The sequence below is a fragment of the Sinocyclocheilus rhinocerous genome, unplaced genomic scaffold, assembly GCF_001515625.1.
Source record: "Sinocyclocheilus rhinocerous isolate Xijiao unplaced genomic scaffold, SAMN03320098_v1.1 scaffold98, whole genome shotgun sequence".
NCBI classification, from domain to species: Eukaryota; Metazoa; Chordata; class Actinopteri; order Cypriniformes; family Cyprinidae; genus Sinocyclocheilus; species Sinocyclocheilus rhinocerous.
In genome coordinates, this window is record NW_015666167.1 from 146,093 (window position 1) to 166,790 (window position 20,698).

Genomic DNA, 20,698 nt, shown 5'->3' on the forward strand with positions numbered 1-20,698 from the left:
AACGCTAAAAACTAGGGCAGGGTTGACTACATCAATGAATCAATTGTAATTGATATTCATTTTAATGACCCAATATCGCTTCTTTCTTTTTAATAAGAAAGAAGGACCCAGCTTTCAAATTCTGCAAATTTTATAACGAAATTCAAACTATAAATATAATTTTGATGCTTTTTACTGTGGCGTGACAGACTGCTGTAGCCGCCTCTGTTCCTCTTTACTACTAGCTATATCCAAAAAAAATTTGAATGAACATCAGAATTAGACCTTGCTTAAAAGTGTTACGTCTCATGAAATCGCTCAATCAGTGTTTTGGAACCATGGAAAAGCATCAATGAAACCGCTTGAAAACAATGTTTACATAATGTGGCATTTATGTCAGGAAAACCATTTATTTTCCATAGAGCGTTAATCAACCATAAAAAATAACTCCAAAAAGGAGCATTTGCTAAATATATGCACTGTATTACATATTCATTACTTAACCTGTTAGTGATGTCTTCATTACTTAATGTATAATTGATAATGTATAAATGATACTGAATCGAAATTTGAATCAAAGAAAGCATTTTTAAATCAAAATCAAATTGTGAAACCTGTGTTAATATTACCCAGGCCTCCTACTCTCCAGCAATTATATATAATACCATTAAATTTAAAAAAAGAAAAAGTATCAGTATAAGCAATACGACACCAGATATGCTTTCCTGATTTGTGCTTTATTAACCAATCTCTGTAATGTGTATATGAATATGAATCCTAGTATAATTCTGACTGCATTAAATTGTTTCAACGGAACAAGCTTTAAGCCTTCCATGACGATATATTTACATGGAAAAATGAAACGACTCTTTTCAGAAGCAAAAAATATGTTCAGTTAAAAACATTTTCCTAAAAACAGACCACATCCAATGTTTGTTCAGTTCAAGGATTGGAGTTAACAACTTTTTTTTTTTGGTATGTTTTCACAATCAACAGGTAAACAGCATAACCGTTTCACACAAAAAGCAGAACAGAACTGAGCCACAATGACTCGATCGAATGGTGATGCTGATGAACTTGTAGTATTAGAGTTGAACTGTAGGCCTGATTCTGCGGAAGATTCAACTTCGTTAAATTGAGCAATTCTTATCTGATGGAACAAACTCTATTGTGACACTGCTCCTTTCTAAAATTTGATGAATGTTAAATGCAAACCCAAAAATATTCTATATTTTTTTTTTTTACCTTTTAAGTTTAAAATGAGCTCAGCAACTCGGATAGACAAGAAACTGCGCATTTATTAAAACGTTAAAACCAAACGCCGACAACAGACACACATCCTGATGAATACTTAATTAAAATGGTAAAATGTTTAGGCCATATTTGTTGTTCTATTCGAGGTTGGCATGGCAACAAACACTGTCATTTCAGTGTTTCAGATGCTTGTGATTTGAAACGCTTAAATGTCACTGTTCCCCTCTGCAGCAACGCATTAGTATAGTACTGAGATTTCTCTTATTGCTCTTTCTTTGTTCAATTTTATGCATGCATCTCACAAACACATGCTGAGCTAAATCTCTCTGTTACAACAGATCATATGAATGCAGAGCAGTAAAGCATAAAGCAAAAAGTGAGCTTTGATTATAGCTCAGTGTGTTTCTCTGCCTGATAGGAAGTGGTTTCTCATCTGGTAATGAAGATAGCTAAGCTGCGGTCCCATGGGCCGTGCAAGCAGCCGTTTCAACCCTGAGCTCAGCTAGGTGTTAAAACTAAAAAAAAAACCACTTCACTCTAAGAGATCATAACAATGCTGAGGAGCAGCAATGCTGATGCTCTGCATTTCTGTTGTGAAGGCTTCATTCACGTCTTACTTGCATGTCAGTCACTATAACTATTAACAGATTCGGGACTGACAAGATGTGTGGGTGTTCTGAAAGGTGTCTACATCTGTATGCTGGGGAGTCGGGTTAGTGTGTTGGTGTTTGGTGTCAGACAGACCTGTAGGTTCACTTTATAGTGGATCTTTCCAGTGAAAATAAAAACCACACTCACACCAGGTGACTCAGAGTCAGTCCAGAGAAAAAAGGCTGTGGTGACATCATGGTGTTATATTTTCCAGCAATGGGACATGTCAAGTTAAGAGTGGGCGAAAGGTGAGCGAATAAACGATCCGTTTGATGCTAAATCAGTAACAATGATGAATAGAGATGCAAATTCGAAATGCTCCATAACATATTTAAAATAGGCCAGTCAATCCATTACATTTTTATAGCATTTTTTGTCTGTGTAACTGTTAAATGCACAATTTGTGCAGAACTTAGGCTACTTTATCATTTAATGATAAACAGGTGTTCCATTTTGTGTGAGAGAGAGACATCTAATCAATTCCTATCAGCTACACAACATTTGAATCAGATTTAGTAATCATGCAGAACATATGTATAATGTAGAATAAATTCACAAACAGCACAAATAAATAACCTGTGTGGAACTTAAAATAAATTGCATTAAATTAACATTTTTTCAATCCCCAAAATTATCTTTCATTTGATGATGTTCAAGGCTGATAGACATACAATGGGCAGTTACTTTCTCTCATTGTCTCTCATCGTCGCTGTCTTTTGCCAACTGCCTAAAAGTGAATTAAAATATGGTGAGCCAGATCTGTTGCCCACAGCCCTCAGGGTAAAAACCATGTAGGTAGCCAAAACCACAGAACCACAGCTAAGAGCTGCACATGCCTAAGAGGAGCATGCTTGTCTAATCTGATATATAGCAAGCTGATGCAATTTCAGCACACACACACACAAACAAAATCACGCAAATACATCTAGCAAAATACAACACTCTCAAGTTAAATCTAAGAAAGGAAACAGCAAAATGAGAGATGGCACAGACTATCCAAAATCAAACTTCATAGAAAGGTAAAAGAAAGTGCTGAAGAGAAAAGCTTGTGACAGAAATGAAAACACTCATATAAAGGTGAGATTTAGTTTCGAATACAAAAAAGCCCAGTTTATATCTGTCTCAGGAAGGAAAGTCAAACACCCCACACTGATATAAAACAGCACTGATGACATACTGAGCTAATCTTTAAAATAATTTGGCTTCCTGCATGGGGAACGCTACCTTTTCAGAAGGCAGCGTTTTCTCCGAATAGATCAAACACTCGTCTCATTTTAATCCAGTAAATCTTACTAATATAGTCTTTCCCTCAAATCAAAACACACCTGTTTCAATCACAGTCAACAAATATATATATGGCTCTATTTACTGTTATGCCTAAGCTGCATACGTAACAGTAAGTTTCAACTGATTTACATGAAAAGTGTGTACATATCTTACTGCAGGATTCTGAAAAACTAAGTTTTTTAGATTTTATTTGTAACTAGTATCTGGTACCTATGCAACTGCTTTTAAAGCCTTCTAATATAAATTGTGTACTATTTATAAAAGATTTTGGGTTCAATCAAAATGATTTGTTGACAACAACCAAATCCAATAACAAATCCATCAAGATTTTTTTTAATACCCCTTCTTACTTAAAAACTGCATCCTCAGGAGTTGTGTGAACATCCTAAGGAAAACTGTGTTCACAAACAATCCCCGAGTCAAACCCTTATTTACAAACTAGAGTTTAAATATTTCACACAAGAACCAAACTATGTGGACAAGTAAAAATGCTATGACAGCAGATAGATGTAATCACATTGTAAATGTGAAATCTAATGGGTATTTTAGAAGCTAAGAGACAAAAAAAGCTATTAGCAGCTGTGCTATGGAGAGACTACTATCCTGGACTGTGCTATGTTGGGCTGTGAAAGGACTAAATTGTGATTCTGTTCTTATTTGTACCTGAATCTCAAGCTCAGAGATCTGCTGCTGAAGCTCAGCCATGGCAGCAATATTGTCAGCTTCTCTCAATCTCACTGCCATTACCTCTTCTTTATTCTGTTGTAAAAAAGAAGAAAAAACTGTGAAATGAATCCACTGTGAACATACATATATATTCAGCTTTTATTGAATGGCTTATTTTTTGTTATGCTTATCTGAGACCAGAAACACTCAGCATCTACTGCTACTCTCAAACTGAAGCACTGAAAACAGGAACTTCTAACCCTATTTAAAGCTAAGACATGAATGAGGAAATGTAACCAAATAATACAAATATGTGGTAATTAGAGGCATATTTTGCTTTTTTGTATCATTTTTATTATTATTTTGACAGATTACTAATGGAATAAAAGGTGTACTGGTAAATTAGTATAAGAAATACGTACTTTATCCAAATTGATTATATAGAATTATGATTTTTTTTGAAGTATGTATTTTTGCACCAAGCTGTTAGGTTGACTGTCACTAACCTTGCACTCTATTTCAGCCTGTTTCCGTTTTGTCTCCTGCAGCTCTGCATGCAACCTCTTGTTCTGGTTGGTCAAAACCTGCAGTCGCTCCTGTAGATTTCGTGCCTCTAGTTCTGCACGCTGCAGTTGATTACTATGTATCTGATTCTGTAAGTGAGAAAAAAAAATTAAAATAAATAAATAAATACATACAAATCTCTACATGTAATTTGGAGTTTAAGATAACCAACTAAAATCTGAAATGATAAAGCAGTGCCCAAACTCAAAGTGAATCATGTCAGATGAATTAACTTTGTCTCCCTCTATTGGCTAAAAATGTGTGTAAAGTCGGAGGCCTGCAGTACAGGGTTCAAAACATAAATACATTTTTAGCCATTTTATTAGAATTAAGTGCAATTTAATTTTGTTGTGTGTAAATAATTTTTGTTTTGTAGTCAATTATTTTGGTAATATCAGATTACCCACCCTAAGCATCCTTAAAAAAGATGTAGACGTAGCCAGGCAAACGTCTGGTTATGATGATTAATTAAAAAATATATAAAAAAAATGTTAAAACAAGCTAGGGGTGTCCCTGAATAGTCGAAGATTCGATAGGATAAGCCTGATTCGATTACCAATCTCACAGTCCAATATTAGCAGATTATTTGGTTTTATGTAGTGCAAATCTTCAGTTTCATCAGCTCTAATAAGTAATAACAACATGATATGCGGCCGACCAATGTTAGCTATCTATTATTCAAAACATGAAACATTATTTACCCCGTTTGTGTCTGGTACACATTTTCCCTGTGTGTTAACGTCAGTGTTTATGACTGTCGGATGTCTGATTACTTGACTCTTGGTAATGTATTTTGCCCCCACCCCCAAACATATGATTCGACCATGAGTCAACTCTGCAAGATTTGACAATTCTGATTTGACTATGTAAATCCTTAGTCTGGGACACCCCTTAAAGGGATAGTTCACCCAAAAATGTTATGTTTATCTGCTTACCCCCAGGGCATCCAAGATGTAGGTGATTTTGTTTCTTCAGTAGAACACAAAAAAAAAAAACCGTTGCAGTCTGTCAGTCTTATAATGGAGGTGAATGGGAATCATGGCTTTGAGTGTAAAAAAAAACATACACAAACAAAACCAAATTAAACCCTGCGGCTCGTGACGATACATTGATGTGTAAAGACACGAAACGATCGGTCTGTGCAAGAAACTGAACCGTATTTATATTGTTTTTTACCTCTGATTCACGCAATGTTCGAACTGTCCTGAGCGCGTTCTCAACAGCAGGCGCGTGACACATCTTCTTCTTCTTGCTTTATGGCGGATCGCAGACTTATAAGTGCATTACCACCACCTATCTCTCAAATGGAATGCCCTGGGGGTAAGTAGATAAACATCAAATTTTCATTTTTGGGTGAACTATCCCTTTAAACAAGCTTAGAAATTGGCCTTCTCATGAACACCCAACACACTATGTACAACAAAGATAAGCAATCGTATGTGAATGAGACCTGGGTTTCCAGTTCCAGCATCCTCTGTCTGATTTCTCTGAGCTCAGCCTGTGCCTCTGCCTCTCTGAGCCTCACGCTCATCAGCTCATCCTGAAGCTCGCTCGCTGCATTCTTCCGTGGACTGTCTTTCCAGCGGCCTGCCGTGCGTGCCAGATGCCTCTGCACACAACGCCAAAGTACTTTACTTAAACATTTGTGAGTTAAATGGAAACATGAAAGGGACAGCACATGGTAAAACTGCAACACAGTAGAGTTTGCACACACACTTACACATTCTCAAACTGTGGATAAAACAGCTGTCTCTGAGAGTGTGTATTTACCTGCCAGTGCTCCTCCAGGTCTCTGACCTGCTGTCTAAGCTCTTTAAGGCCTGTTAGAGCCTCTGCCTCCCTCAACTTTACACCAATTAGCTCCTCCTGAAGACGTACCACATTATTTTCATCTGGCAGGGATGCATTTCTCTGAAACAGAAACAAAAGAATTAAGACAGTAAGCACAAAGAGTGCTTGTATAACAATGAACAAAAAGCATTTTCCACAGTCAGGGTCCTGGAGCCAGTGCACGACACTTATGCTCACCAAGGTTGCCTTTCATTTATCAAAAATACAGCAAAAACTTAAAATAAATTACAATTTAAAACAACTTTTAATATATTTTAAAATCGATTAATAATTGTATATATATATATATTGGTATTTTAACATTGGATTTGGCGCTCAAGAATTATTTCTTATCAATGTTGAAAACAATTGGGTTTAATATTTTTTGTGGAAACCATGATATATTTTTGTTTCAGTATTCGAAAGTTCAACAGCATTCATTTGAAATAGAATGTTTTGTAACAATGTAAAGGCCTTTACTGTGACTTTTGTTCAATTTAATGCACCCTTTAATGCAGCACAGCAACACCAACCACATAACTGTTCCCGTCCATCTAAAAAAAAAAATTCTAATAATAGTGCATGTGAATTGATTGCTTATGATCATTAAAAGCGGCTTGTGCAATTATTTTAAATTAATTTGCAATATGCATTAAAAATATTTCTTCATGAGCAGGTTTTGTAGCAAAGTAGCCAATTGCATCATTGTTCGACAGTTCCACTACGGTGGAAAACCACAACAGCCTACAGGTGAGTTTGTGTGCTTGAGAAAAGTTCTTCCACCTTCTCCATGTTAAGAATCTTGTCCTGCATCTCCTTCAGTGCACACTGAGACTCAGCCTCTTTAAGACGGGCCTGCACCAGTTCCCTCTCCAACTGCAGGATGAACTCTTCAGAGTAGCGTGGGTTCCCCTTCTAAATTGAAAAACAAAGAAATTGTGTGAGCGAAAATTCTGTCAATCATTCATTGTGTTAGCACTGAATACTCATGGACATAACATCTAAACAGCTCTTGCAGTTAGATTTTTACCAATGCACATGTTTCATCCTTGCTTCAAAAAAAAACAAAACACTAGTTTTACCAACAGCCACATTAAAACATAATGAAATTGCAACACAACATTATGTAAAACAGCACTTTCCCCACAGCAAATGACACATTATCTGCTTTTTCTCAATGTTAAAAATGTGCACATTAATAATTGATGAGCCATATTCTGCCCTTCAGTTGAGAGTGTAGATTTTATTAAACAGACAGTGGCGACTCAAGACTCTTGCTTAAGTTGCACTCATATTTGACATCTCTTACATGTACATAAGCCCCATTTGGCACTGTTGTGCATGCAAATGACCTCTGCTCTGCTGTTCTGATCTGCAGTCATGCATGTAAAGAGCATCATTACAAGAGTTGCCGTTCGAGCTCTGGTCGCTGAGATTTTGTTGCTAGGCAATGCCAAATGAATCAAGTGCGGCTGCCACTGCAAACTGTTGACATGGAGCAAAACATTTCACAGTGTTTTCATACGGTTTCTGTGTTCAAAGAGCAGGCCTCTCTCATCTAGGAGGAAGCGCTGTCTCTGAGCAGCCCTTACCGCAAACGGCTGCTGTTGCTGGAGCTGTCGGATGGTGTTTTGCGCTTGCTCCAGCAGCGCGCTGGTCTCCTCATTGTGTTGTTTGACCGTGGCCAGCTCCCGTTTGACCAGGTAGTTCTCCTCTGCCTCTTGGGCTCGTGTCACCTGACCCTGACGTAACCAATTATGGATGAGGGGTGAGCGGAGAATCGGAATGGGTGGAAACGGACGTATGGATGGAGAAAAAATAATGCTGGATCTCAAGCTCTGTCATGCTGTTAGCAGTTTTAGGCTTTCAATTTAGCACTTTTTTTCGACTATCGGGGGGGGGGGGATTATTGTAGATTTTCACCAATAAGTTAGCAGTTTTAGGCTTTCAATTTAGCACTTTTTTTCGACTATCGGGGGGGGGGGTATTATTGTAGCATTTCACCAATAATCAGGACTGCAGCCCAAAGATACTAAGCACAGTGATGCCTTTTCCCTGAAGTCAGAAATCGCAGAATTTGCCTCATTTCACTCTTGATTGTGAGTAGGTGTGAGATATTTAAGCAAATCATGGAAATGAAGCAAAGCTAAAGACAGAACTGCTGGGTTCTTAAAGGGGAAAGACAGAGATAAATGGTGGAGAGGAGAGTGAAAATTGTACCTGTATCAATCTATCTGCCAAAGAAGCACTTTCCTAAAAACAGAGAAAATCCATAAAGGAAACAGCAAAGAGAAGAGAGAGACCAAAGGATATTACAACACAGAACAAAATAATAAGACTGATTTGACAGAAAACAGTGTTCTTTTTCGTACCCCTACATTAAGACATTGCAAAGACACTGTTTTAGATCAACATTTACTAAATTAGCATAAATGCAGTTTTGAAACGGTCATAGTGAGGTAGGGTAGAAAAGGTTTGAGCATGGTCACGCTTGGAGGAGGTTTGAGCATGGTGTTCGTGCTGTGGCTATGAAATAAAGCAAGATTGTGACACCACAACAGGGTGAAAAGTGTAAAAGGAGGCCAAGCAGAGGACAGTCTGAGCGTCAGTAGGGTGAGAATACAACGGAAACTGGTGTCATTTTAAAGTTTGTGGATCTACTATATTTGCACAACAAACGTGGCCCTGGGTTACAAATGGGGAACTTCTGAAGGTGTTTGAGTTAGTACTTCATTTGAGTACAAAGGTTCCATGCGGGGAGGAGATGGAAGGCGAGTACATGTGCGTTTTTTTTTTTAAACTAACCGATCTGCACCATGGGCTGTCTGTTTCATGCATGACACAAACATGCCTTTACAAGCAGAGAATATTCCAACATGCACCAATGCAGGTTTGGGTTTTCACTCATGCTCAAAAAAGTATATCTCAAAAGACCTGTCAGACAACCATTCTTGTCTGAAATTAGTACATATAGACAAGCATTACCCATGTGCACACCCAAAAGGGTGATTTTTTTTGTTATCGCTGTACTTACCAGCCTCATAAAACACAAGTTTTCCAATGACATGCACACAAGCCAGTTATGATACACCCAATCGGGTGTGTTCAAGCATTTGCTATTGGTTACACCAAAGAATTTCCAAAGAATAACTGACAACAAAGAGAGCCATGAACCAATTCAAGATGAGCAAATATGGGATGACATAATGGTGTATGGATATGTTTGAATGATGAATGATTTGCTTTGCATCTTAATTATCACTCACTTTCTCCAGGGTGTCTATTCTCTGCTTCAGGAGTCTGTTCTCTGTGCGTAGTCTCTGTAATGGAGTGTCAACATCAACAATGTTAGACTTAAATAAAGCAATACAATTAGTTTGAGCTTTGATTAATTCAGTTAATAGCATTTATTAAAATAATTACTACTATTTTAAAATGCATTGAAAAAATAAGAGCTAATTGTAGTCAATGGACTTTTCACATTTCGGGGGGTTCTCAAAGTTAAGTAAACGTCTACAGTGGTGAACAGAAAATTTCAGGAAATATAATTTCTGTGTTCCCATTTGCTTCAGTAGTAAAAGAAAAAAATCTATGCTATCATTTCCACAACTTCCCAAAAGTGGAAAAAACATAGATTGATTACCCTCAGAAGAGAGAAAAATGTCAAATTTGGAACACACTCACACCACTGTTAACTAGCTTTTTTGCCTATACATAAAAAATAAAAACTAGATATACAATGTTAATAAAAATGCATCAAAGTCTATGAACAGTGTCCATAAGCGCATACTAAAATGAATGACAATAGTAGCAAAAATGTTCGGAAAGGCATCATTTAGGCATGCTATTAGGAATGGGATGGCTGTCTCACCTTGATCTCCACCTGTTCCTCCATCTCCTTGGTTTTGATTGTAGTGTACTCCTTTTCCAACCTGAGAATAAAGGCATAAAGAAACAGTTCAGCAATCTTTAATGTCCAAAAACATACAAAAAAAAAAAAGAAAAAAGAAAAGTAAATAAATTCACTTTACACAATGTACACTCACTTTTTCATTTTCTTGGCATTGTACTTGACTTGATAAGCAGCCTGGATGACTTTGTCTGGTCCACTATCCAGCTGGTGAGGGATGACCTTCTGAAAGTGCTACAACAGAGTGAAAATATCAAAACTATATTATTATTTTATTACTACTACAATTATTATACACTACTATTTATTCCTATGGTGGCAAAGCTGAATTTTCAGCAGCCACTACTCCAGTCTTTAGTGTCTCATTTGGTACTAAAGAAACATTTCTTACTATTGAAAATGGTTTTTACTGCTTAATATTTTTGTCGAAACCATGATACACTGCCATTCAAAAGTTTGCAGCAAGTAAAAAGTTTTTTTTTTAAGTAGTAAAAAAAAAATAGAAATAAATTAATACATTTATTCAGCAAGGATGCTGTTTATTAGATTTTTCTATTCATCAAAGAATCATGAAAAAATATATATCACCAGTTCCACAAATATCTTAAGCATTTGTATTAACTGGGGAAATGACTACTCAAAATTCAGCTTTGCCATAACAGAAATAAATAGCATTTTAATATGTATTACAATAGAAAACGGCTATTTTAATTTGTAATATTATTTCACAATATCACCGTTTTAACTTTTTTATCAAATAAAAAAAATACAGAGACTTCTTTCAAATATATTAAAAAAATCTTAATTATTCTAAACTTTTGACCAACCTTTAAAAAAAAAAAGATCTGCTATCCAATGGTTACTCAAAAAAATGTAAAGAACTTTTGTATTTTGCTTAAAAAATAATTGCATATTTGTAAAACAAACTCATTTGTATAACAGCTCTAGACTCTAATCATGGTGTGGCAACTTCCACTGAGAAAAATATCAGCTTGCATAGCAGCTATAATTAAGTTAAATGTGAGTTTATCCTTGAGAATAACATGTTTATAAATACTCCACCTGCAACATTCCCTCCATGTCCAACTGCATGAGCTCAGCCTGATTCATCTGCAGGATGGCCATCCCCACACGAAACACTATCTCTAAACCCTGTAAGGACACCTACTGGTGAAAAATCAAGATCCAAAAATATATGTAGTAGCATTGTGAAGCCACCAGAGGGCGATAACAGACCACTGAAATACACCAGTGTGTTGTGTTCTCAAATTAGCTTAGCATGCAAAACATATGACTATATAAAAATGAGAGGCGGAGTAGAGTGTGTGAGGAGAGAAAGAATGATAACCATTAAGTCCTACCTCACACATGAATATATCAAAGATCCTGGTGGCGACAGGAAGAGGAAAAGAGGTAAGAAAGATGGTGAGGAACCAAGATGAAGCATACATGGAGGTGTGGAAACTCTGGGCCTGGAAGTGCACATGGAGCTCTGGGAGCTGCTCCTGCAAGGAGAAACCAAAAGAGATGGTGAAATCACCAGGTGAAAGCAATAAATTGGTATAATTTAATTTCGTGTGCATTGGATATAAGCATTAAAGGGGTCATATGATGCTGCTAAAAAGAACATTATTTTGTGTATTTGGTGTAATGAAATGTGTTTATGCGGTTTAAAGTTCAAAAAACACATTATTTTCCACATACTATATTTATAGATTTATGAGGAACAAATCAGCAGACAGTCACTGACCTGAATCATACATTCAAACTGGTACATGCATAGGCCAAGTTCAGCCATACTGGGTTTAAAGAGCTCTCTCAGCCTGTAATCCTGCATCAGTTTCACAAACACACTGAAAGCCTCTTCTTCTGGCATCTGCAAGAGGGCAACAATTATATAGCACATTATCTGTAAATATGAATAAATTATGTAATAACTGTACTACTGTTATTATTATGTAATAAAATGTTACATTTAAGAAAAACGTGATTAATAGCTAGAATATTTTTTGATTGTGTTAATACCTGCATTAGAAGAAGACCGACAATGAAAGCACTTCCCTGACAGTAGCCCACCTCTCTATCAACCAGGGAATAAGCCTGTAAACACAAAAGTTATAAAACCATTGCTCAGTTAAGAGCAGAACAAGATCTGTTATTCCCTCATTATTACTCATCTTAAAAAAATAATAATAATAAATTGGCACAAAAAAAAAAAACTCCAGTGACCTTTAGGTGTTTTCCTTGTGTAAACTCTGGTTTCAAATGACATTAAACAAAAACCAATGTCAGGTGGTGTACAGATCAGAAGGTTTATATTCCTATAACTAACTAACTATCAACTATAACTACTTTGTCCTAGTTCAAGGAGATTCTTCTGATATTAAATATACTGTTGCCTTAAATAGAAGTGGCTAATAACCTACCTTCATAACATTAAAGAGCACCTCCTGACCCAGACTGTCCTTCTCCTTAAAGAACTCATGCTCGGGGTAGGTACGGGCAATGTCCCTGCGGATAAGCCTTTCACAAGGCGAGGTCATCTTCAGCAGCTCAGAATACTGCTCCTTTATGGGTAGATTCTGGGCATTGCACAACAGCTGCCACACTATTGCTCGGAAGTGATGTGGAATGCCTTTCCTAACCAGTTCCTAAGAAAAAAACCAACAAACCACTGATTTAAACATTAACACTGAAAGTCAGGACATAAGAGTGCAACAGAGTGAAAATATCAAAACTATATTATTATTTTATTATTATTACTACTACAATTATTATTATACACTACTATTTATTCCTATGATGGCAAACCTGAATTTTCAGCAGCCACTACTCCAGTCTTTAGTGTCTCATTTGGTACTAAAGAAACATTTCTTACTATTGAAAATGGTTTTTACTGCTTAATATTTTTGTCGAAACCATGATACACTGCCATTCAAAAGTTTGCAGCAAGTAAAAAGTAATTTTTTTTAAGTAGTAAAAAAAATAGAAAGAAATTAATACATAACAGCCTAACTTAAAAGCAAGTACGCATACTGCCAAATCTCCATTAGTTTATTTGAAGGATTACACATTCAAATTACTCAAGGTTCCAAGATTGTCAGCATTCAGATGTTCTCCCCAGGGTTTAGTATGTACCACAGACAGGATAAGACCATTTTATGCTGCTAAATATAACCTTGTCAGAGATTTCTACAGCAAAGCTTGATGTTTTTGTAACCAAATTATGTTTGACCTGATTAAGCTGTTTCCTGTGCTCATCTGCGCAGTAGAAGATTGCCTTAGATGGCTTATTTCTACAGCTGGTCATTGAGATGAGAGTCCACCTACATAACACGGTCAGCACTGAGATTCTTCAAAAGCACTCTAGGGGTGTGCTAGAGATGTGTCTTTGTTAGAATACTAGGCTGTACAAAAGACTTCTGTTGCTGCTTTGCTAGAAGCGCCTGAGATCCTCCTCTTTGGCTTGTAAGAGGTCATTCATTAAACACAAACTGCATTTACTTTGTCTCACTGAGGTCAGTATGTTCTGTGGGAAAGTGACAACTGTGAAATTTGCTTAAGTGGTTTATATCATTTTCTCTTTCCCATTGTTTCCTTGAAAATGTTATTGTGTGAGCGGGATATGTAAAACACTGCAGAAGCATTATTTTAAGAGGAAATGGAAAATATTTCAGAAGGCCTAAGCTTCCGTGTAATTATAAAGGAATGTTTTGGAAAAATATAAAGTTGATAAGAGTTTGACCAGCCATTCAAAAGTTTTTAAAATGTTAAAACAGTCTTATATTTTTATAAAAAAAAAATTTTTTTGCTACATACCCAAGAGCAAACAATACATTCTAGGCTCACTATGAAATTAATAAACCTTTTGTCATCGCACACCACGTTTAAAAATAAATAAATAAATTTAATATTCATTATTCAAATATCATTATATTTGATATCAAACTTTATAGCTGGTTGCCATCAGTAAATATAATCCTTTCTCTCGCGGAGCCAACCATTTAAAAAAAATTTCTTAATTCATGAACACATTAGCACTACCAGTAAATCACTCACATATTTAAATTGGGCCGTATGTTTTATGAGCTTTTTTGTAATGTGTTTCACTACCTTGTAACAGTAATAAATCAGTAGCTGTGTGCTTGTGCAGTATATTTGATGTTGCTGTAGCTTTGCTCTAAATGACAATGAAATGGTTTTTTTTTTTATTGTTGTTGTAATTAAATAAAAGATTGACATCTGAAAACCCTTATGTTCAGTAATAAGTGGCATATATCTGATTTGTCCACAGTACTTAATGGATAGTCTATCTGCTTGCCTTTAGTTGTTTTTCCTTCTTCTTCCGCACATCTTCCCACTCATTGACGATGCGTCCCCACATGATCCATGTATCCTCCTCCAAGTGTGACAAGTTGGAGGAGGCTGATGAACTAGACACCAGTGAGGAGCCACTGTTCCTTCGAGAGCCATTCACAGACCGTAAAGACTTACTGTCCGTCTCCAACAACCTGGAAAGACAACCATGGCAGAGAACACTTATTACAGAAGTAAACTATAACATTTTTGTTTGTTCTTTTAAAAGAAGCATAAATGAAAACTCAAAAATTAATATATGAACTCAAAGTTAACCTACATCAGATGAAACAGGGCCTGACAGTATGATGGTAAAGGTGCTCTTAAGCATCATACAAAAAAAATGTTCAATAAAGTGTTATACAACTAGTGGCCAAAAGTAATGTCTAACTTAAATGGACATCTTTCCTCAATGGACATCTTCACCCATAACATTTTAGTATTAAAGGGATAGGCTAGTTCACCCAAAAATAGAGAGAAGAAACTGTTGAATAAAGTCACTATTTTTATTTTCTTTGAGCACAAAAAAAGTATTCTCGTAGCTTCATAACATTACGGTTGAACCACTGATGACACAGACTATTTTAAGAATATCCCTACTATGTTTCTGGGCCTTGAACGTGGTAGTTCCCTTGCTGTTTATGCAGGGTCAGAAAGCTCTCGGATTTCATCAAAAATATCTTAATTTGTGTTCCGAAGATAAAGAAAGGTCTTACGGGTTTGGAACGACGTGAAGGTGAGTAATTAATGACAGAATTTTCATTTTTGGGTGAACTATCCCTTTAAGGATTTTGTAAGAATATTGTGTAGTTGTGCTTGGAGTGTAAGAATAATGTACATGCTTAATTGTTTCATTTATTATAACACAATGGAACAAGACAAAGTGTCACACACACACACACACACATAACACACAAATATGAAAAACTTCAGTACTGCCCTGGAGAACAACTGCTGTAAAAAATAAAAAATAAAAAAAAAGGGAGAACCAACAAAATACTTGTATTCACTGTATGTATGCTTTATTTCCTGTGAGTTTTTTGTTGTGCTATGCATTTTTTGCTTAGTAAAATAAAACCCATATACTATAATAAGCTGTAGTAGGCCGTTAATGCAAATACATTTTATATTATTATTTTTACAGTTTCTTTTTTTGTTTTGTACAATGTGAAGCAGTGTATGCCAGTGTATTGCACTGGTGCCAGAATAATAATTTGTTTTAATAATATTATTATCTTTTGGATAAAGTGTCAAATAATAAGAGAAATATTTGTCAATATTTTTTTTTATATTTATTTTAATATTAACAATTTTCCTTTGAATTTCCAGCAAAAAGATTTATTACCAAGACATAAAAATGTACTGTGGCATAAAAATTGTATTAATACCACCCACTCTAAAATGAAATGTAATACAGTTTAAAGGTAGAAGCTGTATTTCAGGAAGTGTTGGTGTACAGATGGAGCAGCGATAAGAGAAGCCATCGCATTAAGTAACACAATAACAGTCACAACTTTGTTCATGTCAGCTTTTCATCCAGTTTCAGAGAAGTCATCCAAGTTGATAATCAGTGAACTGAATGGCAAACAGGTTTTTGTGGCAGAGACTACCATCCATTCTACGGAGAAACAGTAGTGATGTCACTGCTGGCAACTTATGGCACCGACATGTTCATGTTGACATTAAAGTTGTATTTTGGGCAGCAGTAGCTGTTAGCTGCATGGCTAAACTGGTCCCAGCACTCTTTTTTTGCATAAGGGGAAAAAAACTGGGTGGCATGTCTGTTCCAGACATTAATACAGTTCTAAGCAACGCACAATTCAGAGCACAGCATTAGAAATGTTTTAGACTTAAAAGTCAAGTATTTATTTACAACTGAATAGTGTTATGAAACGGGATGTTTGCCAAATGAATGTGCTAGCTTGGGAATGTTGGCAGACAGCTATAAATGGAGAAGCTAATTTAAGACTCCCCAGCATATCTTATGCAAAATGCAGTGGTTGTAAAACAGAAAAAAGAATAGAAATTCTTTGCAGAATAGGTGAAAAAAGGCTAACCGCATTAGCATCTGCACATAGAAAAATCAACAGGACAATAAAACCTAAAAAGCCTATCCAAAAATAAACAAACAGACAAATAAGGCATGAAGAAACAGACTAAATCTTCCTGCCAGCAAAATTCAAAACACTTCAAAACGAAGTTGTAAAATGCTTATTACATAGTTAGTGTAAAAAAAAAAAAACACGTCCCTTTCTGACTGTGAGCGACAGTGTGGAGGCGCTATCATTGTGAACCTGACCCTGGATCAGCTGGAAAACAAGCAGACAATGCTCGTGAGTAACCTCAACATTTAAGAGCTGACAGCACAGACACAAAGCCATGGAAACCTGATCTCGGAAAAAGAGAGGGGCCCCGGTTCTCTAAAGGCAGCGCTAGGTGACGTCATGACCAAGGCTCTGAGGCTGGATCCAGTTACAGCCGCTTTTGGGTCACGCAAGGGGGGCCACGGTTGTTAGGGGTGAAAGGCAGCGAGAGAGTCATGGAGTTCACAGCTGAGGGGTTGTGATGCTGAACGAGTTACTGGTGGTAGGTTTCTCAGACTACTGGACTTAAATCCTCGAAAATGTATCTTTTCAATCCAATTTTTGTTAGAAGCACACTATAAACTGCATTCTAAACAACTTAAAGGTTACTTTAAATTCCAGTCACGAATTGCAATGGGATACATGAGAATGTAATCCAATTGGTTGTGGCCGTCTTAGACACCACTAAAATCATGAAGCAACTGGTTATTCTAACCAGTATGAATAATAATTCTATCAAAGTAAGACAAACAACATTAAAGGGGCAACAAAAAATTATTAGCAACTGAAAGGAAACTTTAAAGTCCTTCATTATACAGTAAACGAATAGTTCGGTCATCATTTACTCACGCATTTTGGTAACCATCAGTTTTCGTTTGAACTGTGACCATTTTCAAAATATCTTTTATGTTCCGCAGAAGCAAGAACAGGTTTGGAACAACAAGAATTGATCTTTGAATTTTCCTTTTTGGGTGAACTATGAAATGCATAATGAGCAACCTCCATCTTCTTTGGGGCAAGGCAGAGCTTGCCTCTTTGGTATGTGGGCACAAATGAGAGGGCCTGGTTAGGGTGCAAAAAACAGAAATAGTCAAATCTTTGCTTCTAAGTGGAAATGTATAAAAATCTTTATTCTGTTTAATCTAATCTAGCGGTTCTTAATCCTGATCCTACAACCACACTGCAGCCCAGATGCAACCCTTTATCTTGATGGTATTTACTCAAAAGGACAGAAAGTTTGGGAAATCCCACAAACATTTTGTAATTACATCCACTCACGAGCCATTGTACAGATGTTCATAAACTATATTAAATACAAATAAAGCAGTTAAATAAAGTATGTACTGTAGGCTTAACCTATTTGATGAATTTAGTAAGCATTAAGACAATTTGCATTGCAAGCGTTGCTTCTGTGTTAATGATTCACTGCTGGTTAAAGTGCAAAGTGGATTCTTGTACAAGAAACAAACAATGCTCATTCCTCCAAAAAACATTTAACTTTGTAAAAGCAGATAGAAAGCCAAGTACTTGTTCTACGAACTAATTAAAAAAGCAACCACAAACAGAAAAAAAAGACAGTGGCGGTGAAAAAGACAGCATTAATAAAAATGGGTAACCGGCTGTCAATCACAGCTCTGCTGCGTTGTGCAATAGAGAATTGATCAAAGGTATTACTGTGAAGCTGCTCACCACGGGAAGCTCATTCTGCAATCCACATGTCTTTCCCCGGATTTCTCCAAGTAATCCCAAAGTGTGTCTGTGAGAACTGAAACAACCTGATTCTCTCTCACACTCTCTTGCTGTCTCAGTCTCACCCCACTCTCTCTCTCTCTCTGAGCCCGCATAAACACACACACAAACAATGCTTATCTAAAGTGCAAAGGCCCTCAACCTGTGCAGTAGCAAAGCAAAATCTCAGTGGAGTTCAAAATATGTGGGGGGTGAATTACTGACTTTTATTTCTTACCAGCTATGAAACTGTATTTTGCATTAAAACAACAGAATTATTTCATAGTCTTGCAAATTCACTTCTATGTCATTCGCAGCATCATAGAGTTTCTCTGTGAAACGTTACCTTACAATCATGTCACATTGTGATTTGTTTCCTTGTTTTTATTTTTGTTTTATTTTATTGACTAAAGTCCCTTGTAACTCATTTGGTTCTTGATTCATTTTGAATCATGGTATGGAGTGTCTTGACGACATACACTAGCATTCAAATGTCAAAAAAACAATTTACATTGTTTAAATAAATGCTGTTCTTTTGAACTTTATACTATTCAAAGAATACTGAAAAAAATGTATAATGGTTTCCACAAAAAATATTAAACAGCACAACTGTTTGTAACATTAACAAAAAAGGAACTTATTCTTAAGCACTTGATCAGCATATTAGAAGGGTTTCTGGAGGATCATGGGACACTGAAGACCGTATTATGGCTGCTGAAAATTCAGCTTTGCCATCAGAGGAACAAATTGCATTTTAAAAAAATTTAAAATAGAAATGAGTAATTTTATATTGTAATACTACTTCATAAATTACTGATTTTATTGTATTTTTGATCAAATAAATGCATCCTTGTAAGGGTACTAAGAGACATCTTTCAAAAAAAAAAAAAAATGTTTTTAATTTTTTTATACCAAATCTGAACTTTTTAATGCTAGTGTAAAGTAGGGCTGGGTATCAGAAATCTCGCACTAAATTATAGTAAGTAATCCCCCCCACCTTCTTTTTCTTTTGTTACCATTGCTGTCACCCCCGCCGTCTTGAGAATATAGCTTATACTAAAAAATAATCCATTCCTATCTTTAATAGGGGGAAAAAAATATTACAATTTGTTACTATAATTTGAATTTTATATATAGGCCTATTCAAATTGGGAAAAATGTTTCTTTCTCTCTCCTTTTTCTTTACATATATTTTTCTTTTTATTATCTTCAATAATAGCAATGTGTACATACTGGATCTGCATAATATATTTAGTGGTCGACCGTTATTGGTTTTTAGACAGCCGATGCCGATATTTTGGAAAGCAGGGTGGCCGATAGCCTATATAAAGCCGATATAGTTTGTTTTTAATTTTAATTCATATTTAAGAAATTTGAAATCATTTGACAATGTATTTAAAAATAAATGTGTAAAATAAACAAACTTATACTTTAGATGACAAAGTATTTTTCACAAATAAATAAATATTTAATAAAAATATAATTAAAAAGGAAGTAAACACTGTAACCAACAGGGCACTCAGTATTCTGGGAAGTTTGTGTGCATTGGGAATCATATTTTTCAAATAAAGCCAGGGTAACACTCATTTTACATACAGCACACAGAGAAAATGACATGAATATGACAGTGGGCAAATGCATAAAGCGCAGCATAATTTGAAATCACGAGTTTAAAGTTTAAAGCATTCAATTCACACGGACCGACCGTCACACAGAGCACACACGATCACGCAGGATAAAAATGCACACTTCAAACGCACCGTCAAAATAAAAGTCCCGCCTCGAACACATCGGCCAAGCAGAAAAACTTATCGGCCAATGCCGATATTTGAAAAATGCCAAGGTATATATACCAAGGCCGATAAATCGGTCGACCACTAAATATATTATTATTATTATTATTATTATTATTACCACTACTACTACTGTTATTATTATTATTATTTGTTTATACAAACCTTTTCTTCTCACATGTATTAGAAGGCTTGGGAGTATTGCTGCATAACACATTGTATGTTTGTCCATATGTTTGTCTCTGGTTTTGGTGTAACTCATTTGTTTTTCTACTGTCTTCTGTTATGTTTACTTTCAATAAAAATTTTTTTAAAAAGAAACCTCGCACTAATACATATTACAATCCAACACATAACAATTGAACTGAATTGTGTTTGAAAATCTGCTATATATACACAAATATATAAAAGAGCTTTAGTGTGTCAGCGAGACATAAGTGAATCTGCAAATATCAATCTCACATGCTGTTCAGAATTTAGTTCTTTTGAGCACAGTGTCTTGGACATGGCTCTGACTTTACGGGGGAATGTCAGTCTGTTTGAGTTGCTGCTTCTTTATTAACTGAACCACAGGAAACAAGAATTAAATCAATTAA

General features: G+C 35.9%; 1 protein-coding gene across 4 annotated transcripts in view; it reads right to left on the reverse strand.

Moving 5' to 3' along the window:
* Positions 1 to 20,698, reverse strand: part of evi5b (ecotropic viral integration site 5b) — a 49,150-nt gene that overhangs the window by 9,248 nt on the left and 19,204 nt on the right. For 2 of the 4 annotated variants that reach the window (XM_016543033.1, XM_016543034.1), the window contains exons 3-18: positions 14,463 to 14,652; positions 12,568 to 12,792; positions 12,167 to 12,241; positions 11,892 to 12,017; positions 11,503 to 11,646; positions 11,204 to 11,293; positions 10,278 to 10,375; positions 10,103 to 10,163; positions 9,498 to 9,551; positions 8,452 to 8,484; positions 7,824 to 7,973; positions 7,015 to 7,146; positions 6,172 to 6,312; positions 5,852 to 6,010; positions 4,344 to 4,490; positions 3,835 to 3,930 (exon numbers count right to left, since the gene is read on the reverse strand). In XM_016543033.1, coding sequence (XP_016398519.1) covers positions 3,835 to 3,930; positions 4,344 to 4,490; positions 5,852 to 6,010; positions 6,172 to 6,312; positions 7,015 to 7,146; positions 7,824 to 7,973; positions 8,452 to 8,484; positions 9,498 to 9,551; positions 10,103 to 10,163; positions 10,278 to 10,375; positions 11,204 to 11,293; positions 11,503 to 11,646; positions 11,892 to 12,017; positions 12,167 to 12,241; positions 12,568 to 12,792; positions 14,463 to 14,652 — 1,921 coding nt within the window. Of the gene's footprint in view, positions 1 to 3,834; positions 3,931 to 4,343; positions 4,491 to 5,851; positions 6,011 to 6,171; positions 6,313 to 7,014; positions 7,147 to 7,823; positions 7,974 to 8,451; positions 8,485 to 9,497; positions 9,552 to 10,102; positions 10,164 to 10,277; positions 10,376 to 11,203; positions 11,294 to 11,502; positions 11,647 to 11,891; positions 12,018 to 12,166; positions 12,242 to 12,567; positions 12,793 to 14,462; positions 14,653 to 18,270; positions 18,380 to 20,698 lie in introns of those variants that run through there. The other 2 variants (XM_016543036.1, XM_016543035.1) reach the window with 2 other exon arrangements.